Below are 21,582 nucleotides of genomic sequence, written 5' to 3'. Positions count from 1 at the left end.
GGCGCGCGGGGTTGGCCTGTGGGCGGAAGGACGGGAGAGGGCAGCGGACTGAGGGGACGCAGCCCAGGTTGGGCCGCCGTAAGGAGCTACCGCTGTCCCCAGCACCATGTCGGGCCTGCCGAGGAGCTATAACCCCTTCGCCGAGGAGGAAGAGGATGAGGAGGTGTTGCCGTGGTCGGCGAGCGGCGGCGGCGGCAGCGGGGGGGAGGTGGACGGCTCCTCGCGGCAGCGGTACCTGCAGCAGGAGGTGCTGCGTCGCTCCGCCGCCACCGCCGACAGCACCACCCGCTCCCTGTCGCTGCTGTACGAGTCCGAGCGCATCGGCGTGGCCGCCTCTGAGGTGGGTCGCGGGGCGGGAACGGAGACGGAGACCTCGGCCCCGGGGCTGTCGCGATATACTGGGCGGGGGGGTGGAGGCGCGTTTGGGAGGGTATTTTTGAGGTGAAAAAGAAACAACGCTTAGACCCTCTCTGTGTATCACAGGTTGTGTCTCGGATGTGTTGTCAGCTGCTTATTAAGCAGCTCCAATCAACTCTTACTAGGACTATTAATGGCATTTGTACCTATTACTCGACTAAAAAGTTTTCAGTCGTTCTGTTGGCTAAATGGAGAGCCTGCCCTCTTGGTTGTTTGTGATGGCCTGGTGTTGTTCTGATTAATCATTTCCTTCATTCTTCTGGCCGTGTTTCAGAGTAGTTTGTCTTTAGAGGCATCGCTCAGAGAGGTCTTGTCCACTGTGTCACTTGCTAATGGGACGTTTCCTTCAGAGTTAGTAATGTGGTTGCCCAAATGAACCCAAGAGCACCCAGGGACTGCAGGAGGTGCTTATGCTGAAGAGGTTTCTCGGTGGCTCTTCACTGAACTTGTGATTTGTTTGCCCAGAAAAGCATGGAAAAAGCCCACAGCCCTTGAATCGTGTTTGCATCTTTATTGAGGGGAGAAGAATATTCCACTAGAATTCCCAAAAGTTTAGAGACAATATGAGCACAATTTCTTTGTTTTGTGCTCATGTGAGCTGCACATGACTTTCCTGTCCGAATTAACCTTTGGATTACTTTGGAATAATATTTGTGCTGCTGAATTATAAAGTAACGTAATTGTATATATCAACATTTCTAAACTCTGCACTGTATGTATTTGCACTGCTCAAGTAATGGTATGAAAAAATACTTGGACTTACTGCCTTTGGTTATGCTGTTTCCAAATTACCAGGAACATCCCAGTCATGTTAAAAGAGTATCACTTCCCAAAGAAGGTGTCATCCTCAACTAGGAATACTTCTGCTTGCTCATTTTCCTGCTGCAAACCTTTACATTTTCACTATATCATCCACGTATCTGGTGCCATGCTTTTTCCATCAGGAAGACACAAGTATGAACCTGACAAAAGGCCAATACAGAAAATTCCTGGATGCTTTTTGTAGTAGGTGTTGAGAACCTGGCATTGTGTAGTGATGAGGATTTTATAGCTGGCTTGTGACTGAAATGCCCTGGGGGAAGAGAAGTGACTGAAAAAGCTGTATGCCTTCAGAAATAATCTACATGGGATGATGGAACTGCTATTTTTCTTCAGAGAGTCTGTTAAATGTTTGTTTCAGTTTATTGATGCTTCTGTTTATTTTGGCTTAACTAGTTCTCTTTTTCTGTTAATATCTGTTAGGAGCTTGTACGACAAGGAGAGGCACTGAAGCGCACAGAGCAGATGGTAGATAAAATGGACCAGGACTTGAAGACTAGTCAAAGGCACATAAATAGCATTAAGAGTGTTTGGGGGGGCTTGGTGAACTACTTCAAAGCCAAACCTCCGGAGAGCAAGCCAGAGCAGAATGGAACGTCTGACTATTATGCTAACAGTAGGTAAGGAAAATCTGTGTTTTATCTGGGACTTATCTGCCACAGCATCTCTGAAATGTCATCTCAAAATTGGAACTTAAAAGATCTGTTGATTTGGGAAAGCAGACTCCTGAGATGGTGTCTAGCTCCCTATTTCTCTTTAACTCTTAGGAGAATATTTTCACTTCTATTTATATTTATAGTGGTAAGAATAACACTGAGAAATTAATTTCAACAGTTACAGAAAATTACACAAGTGATTCTTCAGTCTTCTGTATTATCATGCTTGCTTCAGTCGTACCAGGAAGCCGTGATCTGTAGTGCTGACATGCTTCCAGTCAAGTATTATGTGTGGTTCTTCAGCTTCTGCTAAAAGCTGTACATAGGAATTAATTGCTGTGAAATTAGTGTCTCACAATACTTGCGTCTCTTCAGCTGAGGAATTTGGGTAAAGGCTGGTAGTGGTGCGTGGATTGATTCCCTCCTTCCTTTTCCTTCCATTCTCCACTAGAGGAAAGCAATAGGTTGCGTCCAAGATGGAAGATACGGTTTTAGTTTTGATATCAGAGTTATTTTTGGCACTAAAGTTCCGCTTTCACTTAAGACAAATGCAAATAGTTTATTTTAAAGTGATATATTGGATCCGGTGTAATAAATGTGCTGCTTTTGTGTTAAGTGTGATACCTATTCTTGTTTAATAGACTGAGTATGAGGCTTGTGGTCCATAGGAATGTTTTCTTTTTATTCTTTGTTACTAGGTTAAAAGAAGCCATGATGTCTAGTAAAGAGCAAGAGTCAAAATACCAGGAAAGTCATCCAAATTTAAGGAAGCTAGATATAGGTTTGTAACTTTATTTTACACTGTCTGTCATCAACGCAGGGTGAAGTCAGAGACCCTTCAACTTGCCCACTGCTGGCTTATGTTGCTGCTTAATGTCTGGAGATCTGTATCCCAGCTTCCATGGCCCTGAATTCTAGTGAACTGTTTTCCCTAAACTCTTTGTAGCCAAGAATCCACATAACAGGCAGGCAGCCTGGCTTACCAAAATGTTAACATGCATTCGGATGTTGTTCTTTTTAACCATCCCTTGTCATAGTTTTCAGATATATTTTCCTTGTTATTTCAAACAAGGACTATAACCTTTCACACTGAAGTCATTACTTGATTCACGCAGGGAGGTGTAGGGGTTTGATCTCATTCCCCGTTCTCACAATGTCTTAACTTCTGTGATGACTTCTGTGTACAAAACAACTGCTCCTTTTTAAAGTGAAGTTCAATTTGTTTAGTAAAAATAAGAAAGCAACAGGATATCTTTACAGGTGTAGTTCTGTACATAAAGAAATGCTTTTGGTAATGTAAATCTCCATTCCACATCGCATAATATTAAAAGTCTGGCCAATAGAGGGCAGAAATAACTCAACTCTGGTGGTTCATCCTGAGGGTACACTAACTGTACTAGAAGTTACCAGCCTACCTCCTGGGTTACTTGGGTAGCTGGGTTTGTTATGTTCTTATTACTCCCAGCTATGCAACAGAACTACAAAAGGCTGCCCAAAATAGAATAACTGTAGCTTAATACCTGTTCATTTTGAGGAATGCCCTACAGATAGCACTGTTGGACTACTTTTGATACTTCTGCTAACAGGTTATGTGATGACATGTCAGCTGTGGTCAGACTCATTTTTAATAACTCTTCTAAAACTTTAGAGCATTTTCTTACCAGCTTTTATCTTATGTAATGTTTTGTACTTTATACTCTTAATAGACAATGAATTCAGCAAAGCAGATTCAGTTTCTTCAGTGCCAAGGGATTCCTATCCAAAGAACCAACACCTGCGTGCTTACCACCAGAAAATTGATAACAACTTAGGTGAGTGTGAGAACTGATGCTGTTTCATGTAATGTAATTCTCAGCCATGGAAAATTACTAATATATTGCCAATGAACACTTTTTAGTTTAGTTCACAGGTGGAATTTGATAAATAAAAAAATTGCTTGCTTGTATTTTGCATTTCAAAACTCTCTATGTGGCAGAATGTAAAGTTTGATTGAAACATACATTATTTGAATGGTAGAATGATGTGGGGTCTGTCTGTCAACTACTTGTAAATACTAATAACAAATCTGAGTTAGAAATGCATTTCACCTGAAACCAGCTAGAAGGAAACTGGCTAGGAGGCCTGGAAGTGAAAATCTACGGTGGCAAGTGATATGCTATTGGCATTAATACTTCAAGTTCTTATTCAACATGCTTGTGCTTTAGAAATTGATAGGTTCTGAGCTGTCTCTGAGTGAAGAGACCAAGGGGGGAAAAAAGCCCCCACACCAAAAGCATGAGTCCTCTCAGATCCTTTACTGACAGTAAGGAAAACACTTACCAAATATGTGTATGCTGGTAAATGTGTTGTTTGAAAGAGGAAGTGGTCCTTAAGTATCGTAACACTTGCAATTCAAGATATGAGTGTTTCTCTGAATTGTCCTGTAGGTTGACTGGGATATCATTCAGACAAGCAGACTTATGTGTTCTGAAAAATCTTACTAAGCAGGTATAGCAGTATTATAAGGAAATACTGCTTCAAATTGACATCCACATTATACCAGTGTGGAGACTTACTGCCTCTTTTTCTAAAGGTTGCTGCTTATATTGAAAGATGCACTCAACTTACCTAACCGACAGTTAAACTCGAATGTTAAATTGCACCTCACTTTGGACCCAAAGAATTTATCACTGTGTGCAGCTTGTGAAATAAACCTGTTTCACAGAAAATGAAAAAATTGAAGGACACTAAATATTTGATTTGTGAATTTGCTGAGTTGCTTTCATTACTTCCCCAAACCATTCAGCTGACTTTCTCTTCCTTTGTTCTGCAGCATATATACAAAGTGCCTCTTTGCTTACATGTGTTGCTGTTTAGTTGACCTAGAAATAAGAGATTGGAAAGAAATCAGAAAGGAATGGATCAAAGAGAAACAGTCAAGCATAAGAGTTAGAGGAAGCATGTTTTTTCTACTCAGAAGCTGTGCAAAGCATATTAGGCTCAAAAGTGTTTACCAATAAACCATGCAATAAAATGGTTCCCTGTAGCCAAATTAGAAAATCTGGAAATGGGTTTTTTTTATCTGTGTTAAATAACTGCTTAAATGGTCAGTGTATTGGTATCTCTGCATGACGTTTACAGAAAAACAATTGACTTCGTGAGCATATTAAGTGTATTGAGAAAAAATGTGCTCAATTTCATATATATATATATATAAAATATATATATAATTTCAAGTAAAAACTACATTACAGGGTATATCCCTTTATAAAGGTCCAATTTGGCTTTAAGCATCTGCAGTTAACTTGGAAAAAAGGAAGTGATTATTTCTGGTAGCAATGCAGTGGAAGTATTAATATGTAAGTGCTTCCCCTGCTGGAGAAAAACACTCAGGCTTGAGCACTTGTAACATCTTCTGACTCAGGGATTTGGAGAAAAGGGAATCCTGACAGTGTCCATTTAAGCAATATGCTTTATATGGCCTTGATTCCTTATGGTCACTCTCTTTGTTGACAGATGAGATGTCTTCTGGGTTGAGTCGTCTGAAAAACCTAGCTCTTGGGCTGCAGACGGAAATAGATGAGCAAGATGAGATGCTGGATCGGCTAACAAAAAAAGTAGAGACACTGGATGTCAATATTAAAAGCACTGATAAGAAAGTCCGACAGCTTTAAAGCATTTTTAGATTACTTTTTTTTTCTTGTCCAGCATCAGTTTTTGGATGTCTCATCTCAACCCATCACTTACAAAATCTTGGACAGTACCTGCTTCTCTTTGTTTCTGATATTGATTTTGTTGTCATTAAAATTGCATAATCTTAAATGCAGCTTAATACCTTAACTTTCTTCTTAGTGGGAAGTGCACGTTGAGTTAAAATCAGCAGTTGGGTCAATGCTTTTGTGCTGGGTACCCCGTGCAATTGTGTAACTGTGCGTCATGTGCGTGGAGGAATTTGCAACCTACAAAGCTTCAGTGTCCTTGGCCTGGGAGCCATGATGAGCAAAGTAACTGCATTTTGCTTCTGTTTTGGGGAGGGGATGGAGGAACAGAATGTGCTGCTTTGTTCAGAGCAAATGTTGCTAATTCTGTTTACCTACAGCTATGTTAAGCTCTGACAAAATGCCGATTTCCAGCTGTAAAGATAATTGGAAGTAACTGTTCTCTGGCTTTCTGGGGCTTAAGGAATGAACTGTTCTGTGGAAGTTGTAAAATACCAAGGGTGTCGTGCAGTGATAATATCCTCTGTGTGTGTTCCCTTTCCTGACGTGACTTTTACCAAATGGTGGCTCCACAAACTATGGTTTTATATTTGGGTCACTAAATGCCATCACCTTTACAGTGCTTTCAGTAAGTTCTTTAAAGGTAACTTAACAGTCTGCAAGAAGTGCTGACTGACAGTGACTCCAAGTGTGAGTAACAAAATCAGAACTTAAATGTTCTGTGTATGTGCTCTTAAAAATTCTTTTGTAGACATTGTCACTGTTTGCATTTTTATTTCCTGCTCTTTCTCAGTTTATTTAGTTAGATGGGTATTTGAAAAATAGCTTCCATTTGAGAAATGGAGAGTTGGTCTGATACTGCACATACAGATCATAGGAGATTGTTATTTGAGTTCACATTTATTACAAATGTGATTAGGGATTGAGCAGATGCTGCATTTTTCTAAGTAGTGTGACTGGTTTTAAGGAACTCAGCTATGGTTCCCATTACTTCTGTGTTAGCTTAGCAGGTATGAAAAGTTCCTGCAAACGAAGAAAAACTCAAACATTTCGAGTCTTCCAGATAGAAGCTTGGCCTTGCACTTTGTTTTATTCTTGTATTAGCTATCACTGTAGACCAAAATAATTACAACTCCATTCCAGCCTGCAGACATGACAGTGGGAACTTGCTGTCTGTCTGGAAAACAAGGAAGTTATTTTGGTTTGGAGAGGCTAAGAGACCCGTATCAGTATTGCAGCACTTGCTATCAAATGACAGATTGTGGCTAAGGAGAGATAGTTACTTTATTGAGTTGCTCCCATGTTAACTTATGAATTAAAGGAAGACCTTGGTATTCAGGGCTATCAAGCTTGTAACCTTCATGAACACCACATTCACACCCTCCCCTTTCCTCCCCCCCCCCCCCCCCAGGAATTTGTTACCTTGAGCTCGCTACAGAGTGAACCCAATAGTTAAGGAGATGAAAGAAAACTTGAGTATTTCTTGTTTTTCTGTGTCTCTTGAGAGTTCACTTGTAAATCACTGAAAATGCTACACTTCTTGGACATAGTATTACTAAAGAAACTACTATTTCTGGGATTTCTAGCAAATAAGAGTTGTGAATTAAAGTGAGCCCCTGCTTCCCCTTATGGTACTGATGTCATTGATTTAGGTCCCTACAAAATGTTTTTCAGGGACATAAAACTTCAGCTTTTGAGTACCTTTAATTGATTTTAGGTTTTCACTGTCATTTATGCTCATTTGGAACCATAGGAAACCTTATTAATATCAATGTATCCTTTAACTTTTTTGGGTGTATACCATGACATTCTCTTTTACTCTGTTAAAGTATTTATGAATTCTATGACTTGGTGTTGATGGTTGATACTTTTTTTACTTCCCCCTTTTTTTTTTTTTTTTTAGCAAATGATACAATCGTTACTTTCCAAAGTACCTCAGTGAAAGATTGAAATTTGGGTTATATCTGGTTTAGTTTATTTGACTTTCTCCTTTCATTAAAAGGGTGAAGAGGCTTGTATTTTTAATTACCCCAATGCTGATTAACAAAAACACCTGTATCTTAGAAAGGATGTCTAAATTCTTTCCATAAGAGAGAATATAGGAACTTGCCTAAAAATGTATAACACCTTGCAGTGTGAAATCTGCCTTCACCTGTATGCAACTATAGTTTTCCAAAGTAAGACTTTACTAACAAGGATGTATGCTGAGACTTCTGATTGCATTATGGTTAATGGAGGAAAAATGTAGCTGGAGGATCTAGTTATGCATAATAAGAAATACAGAGCTTGAATCCCAGCAGATTTGTTTTTATGTAAGCGTGAAGTGTGCTGCCTTTCTGGTGTAAGCTCTTCCATTTCTTCAGTCTAAATTACTTCACAAAGCAAAGTTGATTTTTTGGTGAAGTGTTGTATTAACCTTGTGAAATGTTTACTGCATCCTGGATACCTTTGATGCCTTTAAAAACACGGGCAGGGAAGGGAAAATAAAAAAAAAAATCCCTATTTCTGCTTTGAGAACCTCATCATCCAAGCAGAACATCAGGATTTCAGCCATGTGGAAGTTATACAGATGTCTAACTTCTTGTCTCTTCCAGCAGTCCCATTCACTGTATCGGTTGTGTATGTCTCTGCTTAGGCTTTCCTGCTCTATTTGTTTTTTTGATGGCCTTGTTTTAAAGGATTATTTCCCATATTGGATTTCTTTTGGGGGAAGGGAAGGGGGGAATGTTGTAGATTGTGCATGGGTATAACTGAATTTCTGCTACAAACTGAATTCCTTTTCTCGGCTTTCATACAGATGCTCTGTGCTGATAAAGCACTTAAGTCTAACTGACATAAAGAGACACCACTGTCTTAGACTACCGATTAAGTTTTTTGCTTGCTAGAATAACTTCCTATCCTGCACAAAGGGGAAGCTTAAAGGAAAAAACCCACCTGATTTTTGCCTTTCCAGGAAATGCTATTTTGCACGTGTTACGAAGGACTTAGGTCAGTAGCTTTTCTTATTAGAAGACTTTTACTAGTAACACTAGATAGTCTTATTTCTTCTTGGATACTGCTGAGCAGTTTACCTTGTGTAGGATCTAGGACTTTCAGTGGAACTACAATTTGCACTCAAGTACTAACCTGATAAGTTAAATAATTTTGCCTAAATACTGGCATTGGGCATAGAAATTGGTGCCCTTGCATTAAAATAGCTGTGGTTAATTCATTCTTATTTGCTTGAGTAGAAGTTTAATATTAAGGTCAGAAGAAGACAGTAGGAAACAAAATACAGTCTTTATAAAAGGCAATTTTCTTGCTTCAAGTGGCTTGCTAATAGATTTTGAAGAGGTTTTAAACACCGGGAAGTAGCATACCCTTCATACCATAGATATAAGACACTAGAAACAGCAAAGAAAAAAGGGGGAATACCCAGTATCTGACTCTTAATGTATCTGATTTTTAAGTTTCCTGAGCACTGAGTTAAATATTGTAACAACTGATGCGTAGCTGAATTTGTACTACAGAGGTTTGTTGCTGTGCTGAACTCTACTGGCCTCCTGAAATCACTGGGACACAATAAACCAGGTTGGGTTTTTCTAATGCGTGAAATTCATCTGGAATGTTTTGCTGCCTTGTAGTTTTGTGATGTCATTTGTTAAATGGTGAAATAGGAAACACCTCCCAGCCACTCTGCCTTCTGAACAAAAGGATTTTTATAGGCATTTTTACAAGCATACCAGGGTATGTGTTAATTTTTACTTTGAAACATACGGGGCTCGATTTTCAAAATCACAGGTAGTGATTATTTGTGTCTGGCTTTTTTAAATACTACTTTAATTCTGTGCCACCCAGGTATAACACATTATACATGTCAATTGAAAGTATCTATTATTTAAATGCTTAACAGGGCTGTAGTTCAGCAATTTAGGAAATGGAGTAAGTGTTGAATGTTCGACTGTCAATAAAGGTGCTTATTGTTAATGAAGAGTTTTTGCATTTATTTCCCCGTATTCTTTGATTACAACTTTATTGACTCTTCTTTCCTGTAACGAGGTCTGTTCAAAGGCTGGAACTACTCTGTCAAGTTTGTGCCAGACTGGAAATAAATTTGCAGCTGGTGGGTTTTGGTCTCTGGGAATAAGCAGAGTGTTACCTTTCTACTTGACTCTTAAGTAGATCATTTTAGATCCTGGAAGAGGAATGTGAAAAGGCATTTATTCTGCAGAACTTTGACTTGTGATAGTAAAATAATTCAAGATACTGCTTGAAAAGTAATCTTGCCATAGTGCTTGATCTGACCAAGAACATCATAAACTAAGTGGATGCATGAACAAGGCAGGAAGAGCAGCAGTGAGGCAAAAAAGGTATGCACCATCTTCAAAACCGAAAACCAACAGATATGTAATAATCCCATGTCATCCCAAATGTGCTGATGGCAGAAAACTTCAGGATGTTGTGACCTTCAGTTAGGTTCCTATCTGTATATGAATGGAGGAGCTTGGCTTCTGGGAATGTTTTTGTAGTGAAGTGTACTTAATTTTGTTTGATACCATAAAGCAGAGCTTCAGAAGTGCTATTACAAAAGCTCGCAAAAGGGAAAGTCAGTACACTAGAGAGAGATTGACAGGCTTCTTAAAACTCAGATAACTTTGTTTTGCTGCCTTTGTGCTGAGAGTTCTTCAGCAAATGGCAACCGAGAGCTCTTTTGTCTCTGCACCTTATTGTTGCATACAGAAAAAATACTGTGAAGATCACAGTGGAAGATGGTAGAGAATGGAGCAGTGTAGTGGATCCTGGATCTCTGCTGGGGATGTCAGCTTGCATGAAGAATCTGAATCTTTGAAGAGAGTACCTCACAGATCTATTTGCTTAAGGCAGGTCAGGCATTTCAGCCCTGCTGTGTTTTCTCAAGGACTTGCTTACAGCGCAGTCCTTGCCTTTCTGGGAAGTGAGAGAGGGAAGGGGAGCTAACAGATGCTCATGTGAGTGTGTAAAACCAGGCAGAGCAGGTGCAGTTGCAGTGAAGGACCCCCATGCTTCTGCTGCTGAAAAGAGGTTCTACAGTTTGTTGTTTTAGTAGGTGGCTGGTTGGTTTCTTTGGTTCCAAATAAATACATCTTCCCAAAATAGGAAAATATGAAGAAAACTGCACTGGGGCAGAAGTGAAGGCTTGGGAAGGCTCAGCGGCAAAAATCAGGGAGGTGCCCCCAGAATAAACAGACTCCCAAATCAGGAAGATCCCTGAATGCCAGGCAGAGATTTTGGAGCCCTGCCTCAGCTATAAAAAGTCTAGATGGATTGTGACTTTGCTGTTAGTGATGCAGAACCTTCTAGAAAATGGCCTTCCAGCTCTAGCTGAGGATATTTTTGGGGAAGACAATGGGCTTCCTTGGCATTTTCATTCTAGATGGTCTTCCTCTTCCCTCCACATTAATTGTAAATCTGTTGTTTCTGTTAATGGAGAGCAGTCACTTGCCAATGGTGAGTTCTGCCTGCACTTGGAAGAAACCTTTGCCCAGGTCCTGCGTGTCTCAGCCTTCCAGGGTCATCAAGAGTATGAAGGGTGCCACTAAAGCTGTGCTGTGTGTATTAACCCTTCAGTGTAGAAAGAAAACAGAGCATAGAAAGTTTGGAATGTGTATGTCAGTTGCTGACAAGCCTAGAGGGTGGGAGCCTGCCCAAAGACGTTTAACATCAGGCATGTTAGACCTGTTGAGAGAAATTAGAGAGTTTAATTATTTTATTTTGGTTTTACTCAAAATTTCTTATGGACATTACAGATTTTGTAGAATTCTGTAGAATTTGTGGGCAACCCTGGTGTTAGTTTGTATCTAATGTTTGTTGGCTAGCTGGTGCTTACAGGCCAGCTCATTTGAGTGCCTTTGAGGAAAACTTCCTGTAGGAATTCCCTTGTGTGAAACAACTGAAAAGGCTGGTGATGCAGTCTGCTCTTGGCTTCCATTAAGGTCCACAGCAGCATCAGCACTAAGCTACTGCATACCAACACTCAGAACATCAGGTCTTGAGATTCTTTATTGCCCTATTTTCACCACTGCCTTGTGCATGGATCACCCAATCTGTTCATATCTCTGCCCACTGGCTCTCTAGGATGATGACAGGATCTTCCTTCCCTGTTTTGAGTGAAGTCTAGGCAGAGGCAGTCAATAAATCCAACAGTATGATATAAATAGTAAGGTTGCAAAATTGCCACGTAAGAAAGCAAAGGTTAAAATCTGATTGCATTCACCTGCCCATGGGAAAAGCTTTGGAAAGGCAGGATAGCATCCTGCTAACAGCGCAGCAGAGGAGACCCACGAGCCATCTGATCTGCTTCGTCATACATTGCTGTTACAGGCTGTTGGCACTTCTGGTGCTCTGTGTTCAGTTGTGACAGAGCCAGATAGGGAATATTCATTAGAACACACAGTCTTGTTGTGATAAGGAGAGGAGGATATTCTTTCCTAAACGACACAGTTGCAATAATTCAGTGATGGGTTAATTTTTGTTGGTACATGTTTAGCAGGATCTCTAATGAACTAAAAGTGAACTGCAATATTAAGCAAAGTGCAGGTGAGAAAATGAGCTTGTTGGGGTACTGACACCAAGCTTAGTAAGCTGCAGAACAACTCTAGTGTGTCACAGATTGGCATCTGACACACAGCAAAAGTAGCCTTGTTCTCCAAAGACATAAAACTGGCCGCCTAGCTACAAAAGTGCTTTAGAATGTCTGCTTTCTCTCTCCCAATTAAGTGGCAGACTTTCCTATTGAGCAAAAATACGGGGGAGCTTTGTGCTGAATTATAGCAGAAAATATTAAACAGATTCCTCTGCTTTTTATGCACACACTTCTTCTTAATGCCAACTTGTATCAGTCAGAGGAGTATCTTCCCATACTAGTATTGTTTCAGAAGTCCATGGAAGTCGTAGTCTAGCTCCTCTATCTGATCTTTCCTCACTACTGACTTTGAGAGTTCTTCTTTTCCTCAGCCGTATCCCTCAGCAGTTTCATGTGCCATCCAAGCAATATATTAACTACTCAAATTTGTGATTTAATAATTTCCTGGCATAATGATTCCAAAACCTGTGGGAGGAAAAACAGAAGAATTTTTCCATCTCCAGGTGTTTATTGCCCTAATCCTTGCTCTTGACTATTCTGAATGGCTTTTTGTAGAGCTGCATTTCTACTGCTGGTCAAACGCAGTGTCTTAGAGACCATGCAGTCAGAGTGTCCAGCTGAAGGTGATGGGAAGGAAGCTCGTTCTTAGGAATCTGATGTACCTCACCACTCTTGCGTTTCTAGCTTTGAACTTCTGGAGCTGTTTTCCTTTCCACAATATTCATAAGCTGAAAAGTATCATTTTCTTTCAATTGCCTGCTTTACTAATCAGTGTTTGAAATGCAATATTGAGGCTTTATTCCCTACTCAAGCAAACATGCTGGGTTTACAGTGGCAGCCTGCCAGAAGCCTCAGGGCTTCACCTGTGCCAAAGTGAGGTGAAATGAACAGCACACCCAAATCAGCTCTTCACTGTGGGATACAGCAGCACACTGATGGTCTCCATGTGTCACTGGACACCACATACCCCACCAGCTAGTGGCAATGACAGAGCAGTGGGGATTGGGTGCATTAGAAGGCAAAAAGCCTGTCTTAATTCAATAATGTACTTATTTATGAAATTGGTATGTATTTATGTTGAGTATCACCATAAAAGCGTTAAGCTTCCTTACATATTTGCAGTTGGACATGTGTAGACTTACTGCTGAGTCAGCCTGGCCATGTGAATGACCTGTGTGGTTCTCCAGGGAGTGTCTCTGCTTCCCCAAGTGCCCCAAGTATCAGGGTTACGAAGCCAATTCCTGTAAAAACAATTTGGTATTTGAGAGAATCATTAATTCTAATTTACTCTTCCTTGGAGTAGTGATAAATAATGGAGCTAGATAACATTCAAAGAGACATTTGTTCAGCCTCTACAAACTTCTTACATACCTGCCCAAAAATGCTTAAAATGAGCTGTCATAAGAAAAGGAAGAGAACTTCTGGCGACAGTCTCAGATGCTGTTGTTTAATTGTTCAGTCATCTGTAGGCCACGTAGTATAATGTAGTTTTATTTTGACTCTCATCAACTGCTTTGCTGATTTAGTACCTCTGTCTTTAGTACGGAGTGACTGGAAGGTTGCCAAGTAAAGGGAAATCTGTGTGTGAACAGCCGGGAGGGATAATATGTAAATCTGTTGGAAAGAGGCAATTAAAGGCAGTGTTGAGATATAATGGAAAATAGACAATATTGAGCCTCATCAGAAAAGTCAACAGAAACAGCAGCTACTGTACTACGTCTCTGAAGTGAACTTGTTGCTTTAAATAACTGCATTCTACAGAAAACAGATGGATCATGAAATCTGTGAGCAGACTTCCAGAAAACAGTTTTGGTCTTCAGGAACATGTCCATGTTGATGTTCACTGTGCCCTCCTGGCACAAGAGGACTAAAGGCGGCTTCTCCTGCTGTTGTATTTACATAACACAGAGAGGAGCTGGAAAGTTGGATTACATGCAAGCCAAATATAGCTGAAAATAATACTGCATGTCGTATGTAACTATGAATGGGCATGAACAGAGAGGAAGTGCTATCTGAGATAAGCAGTATAATAAGTGCAGCCTTTATTGCTTTGTAACCCAACAGATGAGGAGGTAACAAACCAGTGAAACAAATCAGGAAGCCCTGACAAACCAGAGGGACCATTCTGACAGTTTACCAGAATCTTGGTGTCACCACCAAATCCAGCTGCATGGGATTTTTACAAGAGTGGGTGGACTGGGAAAAGTCAGAGCGTTCCAAAATATTTAACTTTTTATTACAAATGAGGATGGATTCAGGCTGGTTTAATCTTACAGCCTATGTCTGACTGTCCTTGTTTCGAAATCATTGATCAAAAACCTCAAGACGATTTCCTGTATTCTACCAGACATTTATGCAGCTGTTTGTTGGCCCCCTTTGTGACTGAATATGATCAGTCACAGCCCAGACACTGCAAATCAAGCTCCTGTTTGCAGACACAAACTTGGCAATATGCATTAACTGAACACAGTTCTTGCATCAGGCAACACATCATGTGCTGTCTCAGTCACATTCTAAACTAGAAGAGAAACATGCAGATATTTCAGGATCTTTGGGAGGGCCTATGAAAGTGGTTCTTTCTTAACATTAAATTTGTTTTTTGATTCTTTAGTGCTCCTCTTCCAGCATAACCAAAGAAACAAGAAAAGAGCTGCTTAACAGTTAACATTTCAGTCTTTATGAAATAGAAATTGATAGAAATACACACAGGTGACTCACTTCATCAGCTAGGATGGAAAAGGGAAAATTCTGACACCGGGACTAGGAATCATACCTTTGCTTCCAGGATGCATGGTGCATGAAGAGGGAGGCAACAAAAAGCTACTGCAAATAATTGGATCTCCATGCATTCTTCTTTTAAATTAATACTTTATTAAATAATGTTTTTTACATACCAAAGCTCTTCAATGAAATGCAACAACAAAATACTAAAGAAATGGTTTAATTAGCACTTCACATGCTTTCCCTTTTATTTTTGCATTTCCTAAAGATACTCTGCATACCTGGACCAGCACAGTTGGCCAAAAATTAATGTCACCTTTTTATATTGCAGGGCACCTCCCAGGCCTTCAGAAAAGCACAAAGTACCAAATCCTCCTTTAATTCAGAAAGACCTTTCTAAAAAGATGGGTATTTCTAAAAAAACAACAACTATATTCTAAAAAACAAGAGGTTTTCTCCCTTTATTTAACATTCCTCATACAAGTAGTATCAGTTACACCCAAACCACCGGCATAAAGGGAGGGGCATCTAAGCTCATCCTAGTGACAGGGTAACAAACATGCTGCTGCTGGCACTGGTAGGAGGTTTTTTAAAGGTAATTTAGACATTTCTTTATGAGGACTTAGAGCATGTAAGTCTGTACTTATCTACAGTTTATTCTAACTCAGCTGCCTTGCTGCTTGTTTTCTCTAAAACCTAAAAAGCAGCAAACAGGTATCATTGTTGAACCTCTCTGGGAAACATCCTTCTGTTTGTTTCTTGAATATTCTTAAGACTGAAGCTCCAGAAAAGCCAGTCTGTTACATTCAGGTTACACAGGCCATTAAGAACAGTAAAATGCAAAGAACTTCCATTAAAACCTGTTCCACAAACAATTCAAGACAGAGAAAGCCAAGCGTGAGTAAGAAAATTAGGGTGACTTTTATCTTCAGCTTCATGAAATCCTATGAGCTGATAGGAAAACACAGTTCCTTTGTGTTGTGTTCAATAGCATTACATGGTCTAACAAAAACCTGGTTTTGAAGGGGAGAACATAGTTCAGGAAATAATGGTGTTTTCAGGAGGGGATTTCTGAACCTATCTTTAAAGTTAATGTGGACAAAGGTACAGATTCATACAAAAGCAGGAATCTGGGCATAAAGAAAGGGAACAAAAATCTTTCATGAACAATGAAACTAAATCAAGAAGGTGCAGACCTTGGCCAAAGATTCTTTTTTTCCATGATTTAGGTTGACTGCTTCATAGACCTGCCAGTAAGGGCTGAACTCCCACTTCAGCCATTCCTTCGAAATAAAAGTCTCTCTCCCCTCTCTGGCTGCTGTTTTCATGAGACCTGCAGAAATTGAGTACCTTTGAGCTTATTCTGTTCCATCATGGACAGCTGAATTTGGCCAATATTCTCAAAACTTACTATGGTGCGGAGAAGAAAACAGGCAAACATAGGGAAGGCATAGTCATAACAGACTTGTTCCCATCTGGGGCCAAAGGGAATTCATAGCTGATGAATTTAGAGAGTGCTTCTTTCCAGGATTAGAAGGAGAGGAAATGTATCATAAAGGCCCTGTAGAAAATTAAGTCTGTTTACCATCTGCATGGTTTACTACTATACTCTAAAACATAATGGGGTTTCTGCTTTTCTTGGCTTTCTTCTGTTTCTTGGATAATATAATAATGTTAAGAAAATTAATACTGAGGTTCCCCTGTCAGGGTCTATTTCAAAGGAAATAGCTGAAAGGCCCTAACAGTCAATATATTCAACATTTCCTCAATCACCCTATTAATCTGCAATTAGAAAACATAGGCTCATTCAGTTTTGCTGTAGGACAAAAACCAGAAGAACCCTTCACGTCCTTTCAAGCCTTTTATTCTTCTATCCTATTTATGCACACTTACTGGTTGTGCTTCTAAATGGCATTTAACCGCTCAAACCATTTAGACTAAGATTTTACTTGGTCTGTGTAAGTGCAGCTTGGTTTCTGTCATTCCAGAGTGAGTGAAATCAGCAATAGATGAACACTTGAGTTATATTAGCTACCCCCTTTCTTTCCATTAGTTATGTTTTCAAAGAACACGTTTACCCTCTATCCACTTGATGGATAAGCTGCCAGAGAAAACACTCTGGAGGAATTCAGCTTCTAAAAAGGCTGGCGTAGCAAGCAGCCATGACCTGCCTGTCACGGTTTTGAGGACAGATGTTGACTCCCATGCCCTTTATTGGGCTTTGCATCACTGACCAGTGGACCTCTGTTTTTACAAGGCTGAGCTGGAGGAGTTGCAATTTCAGCTGATAAACTGCTGTGCTGTGAGCCCTGGAGAACACAAGTGTCCAGAGAAGAAGCAAACAACTGTGTGAATGTACAGGGAAAATGAATGTCAGCACACTGCACAAAGACAGAAATGGCTTCTGTAAGTGGAAATGCTTCTGGGAGGAAAGCTAGGCATATTGTTTGCAAGTTACAAGTAAATTATGTATCATCATGGCATTCTCTGTGGGGAACCTAAAGAACTCCAGCCTGTATTGCTACTGCCTCTATACACTTCTGTTTATTTTGACATTAAATGCCATCAGAATCTATCATCTCCAGCAGAGCTTTCCGTGCACAGGAAATACAGGATGGGGCTTCACATACCAAACTAAATTCATAAAGTGACCTTTGTCAGGAGTTAAATCCACCATAGTGGAGGTTTTCTTTGAAATACTAAGTGTGGAGAACACTTCTCCTGCCAGAGAATGAACTAGAGGGAATTAAATACATATTAAATAACTGCAACAGAATCTTTACATTTAAAGTGATTTCCTCAGAAGCATTACAATTTTTACCAGTCTGCTCGCAGGAGCTTGCACAACGACTTAGGAAAACCACAGAAGAGCCTCAGAGTGCTTTGTATGACCCACAGTTATGTGCTCAGTAAGAACAGATGGGAAAAGGAGAATGGAACTCCATGCAAAAAGAACATTATTCAAATGGAATTTTGCACTAACATGGAGAATGACTGCGGGACATGTTCAAGGAGTCAGTTCTGGATGAGAGATGATGATAGGAGGCAGTTCTTCACCCAGCAGTGAGGAGCCTATTGGAAGGAGAGGAGAGACAGACTGGAGGAAAAGGGAGGGCTTGGCTGTTTCCAGGAGACAAGCTGGAAAGAAGTCCAAGGGGTGAGGGTGTGGTTTGAAAAACAAGGAGTACAATTTCAAACTGGAAAGCAAACAGGGCAGCTTTGGGATGCACGAAATGTCAAATTTTCTCTGTGCAAGACCAAATCAGAACTTCTGAAGTTGTTATGATGCTCTCTCTTTGCTGCACCACATCTTCATGCTGTGACTGTTGATACTGAGTTCCTATGTTAGGCAAAACACTGACAGACAGCACCAGATAGCACACAGCTGGGACAGATGCAGCTCATTCTGTGTTCAGCATCAGCTCTCCAGCAGTGTGCAGTGGTCAGCCGCAAGCACACTGAAGTCCAGCCCGCAGAGTCCCTGTTACTTGGAGCTTTACTTGTTCACACTCAGGCAGGTCTGCTGTCAACAAGCAGACACTCTCCCATATAGGCCAGAATATGTGCTGGTGCCTTGTAATTTGTTTATTTAAATCAAAACACTGAACTGGCCAAACATTTGCAAATTGAACAGATTTGTAGTTAAAGGGTAATCTGAACTGATGTGGAGGAAGACTCCGAGAGGAGTACTTTAAGAGAAATGCACATTGCTTTTCCAGTGAGACCTCCTTAGCTTATTCCGTGGGAAGAACACTAGGAACATGCACAATACATACAATATTTTTGCATGTAAATAGCAGCCCCTCCAAGGCAAAAACGCAGCTCCTCTCAGGGCTGTTCCCTCATACTGAAAAAAGAGCATCAGGCTGCCATCCATGGAAGGAGCCAGAAAAGCAAGCATTTGGAGGAGACCAACCTCTGAAAAAACAGTAACATTTACCAGGAGCTTTTCCATCTGCGTTGTTAAGGGATTGCTAGGGATTACAGCCTTCTCAGCTGCAAAGCGCTGTGGCTCTGCCTTTTATAAAGGAGCAAGAGAGTAGCAGTTAGCTTCAGAGGGCTACTAGCACAGCAAGCAATTAGAGATTCAAGACCCTTTACATTTCCTGTTAACAGACTACAAACTGTAGGAGAAATACCTTAAATAAGGCCAGTACCTTTCCATTGAGAGATCCCAAGCTAAATAGAAAAGGAGGTTAGAAGATTCAGTTAAAACATCCCTGCACACAGATGACTGAAGACAGGTCAGCCTCTTTAGCTGTGGAACCTCAGCTAGTTGCAAAGTGGAAAGAATATGGCAAAACACTTTTTGCATTTTGATTTGTGTCAAGATGTGAAAGGCTCTTCAGAGCTGGTATCACTTGCCAAGAACTACTCCTATGACCTACAAAGCCAGGTGTTAAAAAGAGCAGATATTTAACTACAGAACAGCGTAAAGAAGGTACAAATGAGAAAGCCAGCAGCAGACCAAAGTGTGGCAAAGCACTTCAACATACAGGGAGATTTTTTATTTTACTGTGAAAATCATAGGATGTTGTAATTAGGATTTGGCCAGCTGGGAGTGGGCAGGTAGCACTGTATTATTAAAATTGGATTGAAGAAATATAACACACCTTTAATTTTAATTATACTTTAAAAGATATTTGATTTCCTTAGCCAGTGATCTCTCTAGTTCATGTCAGCAGTTTGGTGCCAGACTACTAAGAGTGACTGCAGCCAGTACATAGTGATTTTTGTGCATGTGGAATTCTTGTTATTAAAAATCTCAGAGACAAACCTGTTCTTTCCTTTGTCACAATTTTCTTTAAAATACAAATTATATAAAAAATGTATCCTGTAACTGTCTGCATTACTTAAGAGGTGCTATTTCATTTGTAAAAGAAGTGATGAAAATTCGTGACTCATTTTTTTCCAAACAGAGTTAATTACCCATGAAATAGAAAGCAAAAGCCAGCAATTGGAACTTTGAATATAAATAAATTGTATCCATGAAGTGATTGTGAGCTGTCAGAGGCAAACACAGAATAAGTTCAGTGCGCCAAAATGGGCAGGTTACAGGTCACATCCTGATGTCCCACTGATGGTCTGGTCTCTGCAGCACTTTTAACTCATCCTCATTTAGAAATTTATGCAGCTGAAAGTGAACATCTCCTTACAAACATAGGGAGCTGGTGCTACTCAACCCCTTTTGAGGTCATGCAAACGAAAAGGTGGCGCCACCTCAGCTCGTTTTGCTTGCTTTTGAGACAACAGACCTTGGTGCCTAACCCGAATCATGAGTCCTGCAGGAAGAGCTACAGATTCCAGATTTCCTGAGGGATTAGCAGCACATCAGTTCCAGCACTTTCTGCTACCTGTTCAATGCACTGTCCAGGCTTTGCAGACCTTCTACACACAGCCAAGCGGTTCCCATGGCTGCAGCCTGCAACTGCATGCTCCAGTAGGAACCAAGGTGTCTCCGCAGAGCCATACCTATGATTCCTTTGGAAACCTAACCCAGTTTTGGTAATTCCCGGCTCCATGTATTAAAAACAAATGAGGTTAAGTGAAAATAATGAGGTTTTAAATTGTAATGTATTTTGAATTGTTTTAATCTGCCTTCTGGTTTTGAGTCTTCAGGGGTCCCTTGTTCTGCTTTTCTTTGCAACCCACAGCATGAGAAGCTCATTTACAGAGCATTAAATCAGAGATTCTCCTGTAATCTTGTGCTTCCCAGAGCTTGGCTCGCTGAGAAAATGTGAACAACATGATGCTCCGGATAAAACTGCTGGAGCTAGCAACACCACAGCAGTTTCCTTCTCAAAGGATTACTGCAATTTAGGAGAAATGCAATAGCAGTAATGTTACCTTCACCTCCCTCGTCTGATGCTAATGGGCTGCCTAGGAGGGAGGGTAAAAGTGAAGTGCTGATATACACCTGGCATGCTGGACCCTTCGCTTCTTGCTTATGCAGTAACTTTCCAATTTGCAATGTCAACTCTCTGGGGAAGGAGCCCCATTTCTGTTTAGAAATCCAACAGGGCAGGACAGCTTTTCAAACATACCTGGCAACGGCCACAGAACTCCTCACCCACCTTTGGGCATGGCAGTAGGTAGCAACGCCTATGTGGAGCTATGACCCGATGAAGGGTCACTGAGCCCCTCGAGGCTCTCGGCGGCTGCACCAGGCGATGCCTGCGCCGACCCCTGCGCCCTGATCCCGTCCACGGCTGTCAAAGGCCCCGTGTCCCTGCGCTCCGTTGGCCGGGACGAACCGGTGTCCACCCGAGGAGGGGCAGAGCCGCTCTTTGCCACAACCAGCCGCGACGGCAGGTGCTGGGGCAGGCCGCGGGGCTCGCAGCCAAGGGCCGCAGCAGAGCTGACGGGCCAGGACCTCAAAGCGCTAAGGGGAGCATCACCCCCGGCACCCCCACCCCTCCTGAGGGACAGGGCGAAAGAGACCCCCGATCCCCGGGGCCGCAGCAACCACCGGACCCCCGCCGTTCTGCGGTCAGCCGGGGAGGGGGCCGCGTCACGTGGGTGCGTGTGGCAGCAGCGGAGGGATACAGGGGCTGTGACACCCCACTGGCCGCAGCCGGAGAGCCCCCCGTCTTGTCGGGGTCCAGCCCCAGCCCCAGCACTAAGCGGCATAGGGGAGTGGCAGGGGAGAGGAGGACGGCAGCGGGGTGAG

General features: G+C 41.3%; 1 protein-coding gene and 1 long non-coding RNA gene across 4 annotated transcripts; one reads left to right on the top strand and one right to left on the bottom strand.

Annotated features, from left to right (window-relative positions):
- Nucleotides 1–95: 95 nt before the first annotated feature.
- On the top strand, nucleotides 96–5,693 carry SNAP29 (synaptosome associated protein 29). The gene is made up of 5 exons (XM_061370789.1): nucleotides 96–340; nucleotides 1,660–1,856; nucleotides 2,591–2,673; nucleotides 3,599–3,703; nucleotides 5,388–5,693. Exons 1-5 carry the CDS (start codon nucleotides 107–109, stop codon nucleotides 5,543–5,545), a joined length of 777 nt encoding a protein of 258 aa, XP_061226773.1. The 5' UTR covers nucleotides 96–106; the 3' UTR covers nucleotides 5,546–5,693.
- On the bottom strand, nucleotides 4,554–21,137 carry LOC133221684 (uncharacterized). Of its 3 annotated transcripts, none has more exons than XR_009728045.1 (3): nucleotides 20,957–21,137; nucleotides 13,304–13,805; nucleotides 4,554–4,753 (listed from the first exon to the last, which is right to left on the bottom strand). It is a non-coding gene; the product is annotated as an uncharacterized LOC133221684 (long non-coding RNA). The 3 variants fall into 3 exon arrangements; XR_009728043.1 differs by having other exon boundaries at nucleotides 13,304–13,432; XR_009728044.1 differs by lacking the exon at nucleotides 20,957–21,137 and having other exon boundaries at nucleotides 13,304–13,432; nucleotides 13,563–15,659.
- Between the last annotated feature and the right edge of the window lie 445 nt (nucleotides 21,138–21,582).

The sequence above is a fragment of the Neopsephotus bourkii genome, unplaced genomic scaffold, assembly GCF_033783945.1.
Source record: "Neopsephotus bourkii isolate Nb327-2 ecotype Australia unplaced genomic scaffold, CSIRO-AGI_Nbou_v1 NB_1542, whole genome shotgun sequence".
Taxonomy (NCBI): domain Eukaryota; kingdom Metazoa; phylum Chordata; class Aves; order Psittaciformes; family Psittacidae; genus Neopsephotus; species Neopsephotus bourkii.
This window is presented reverse-complemented; position numbering and strand designations above follow the sequence as displayed.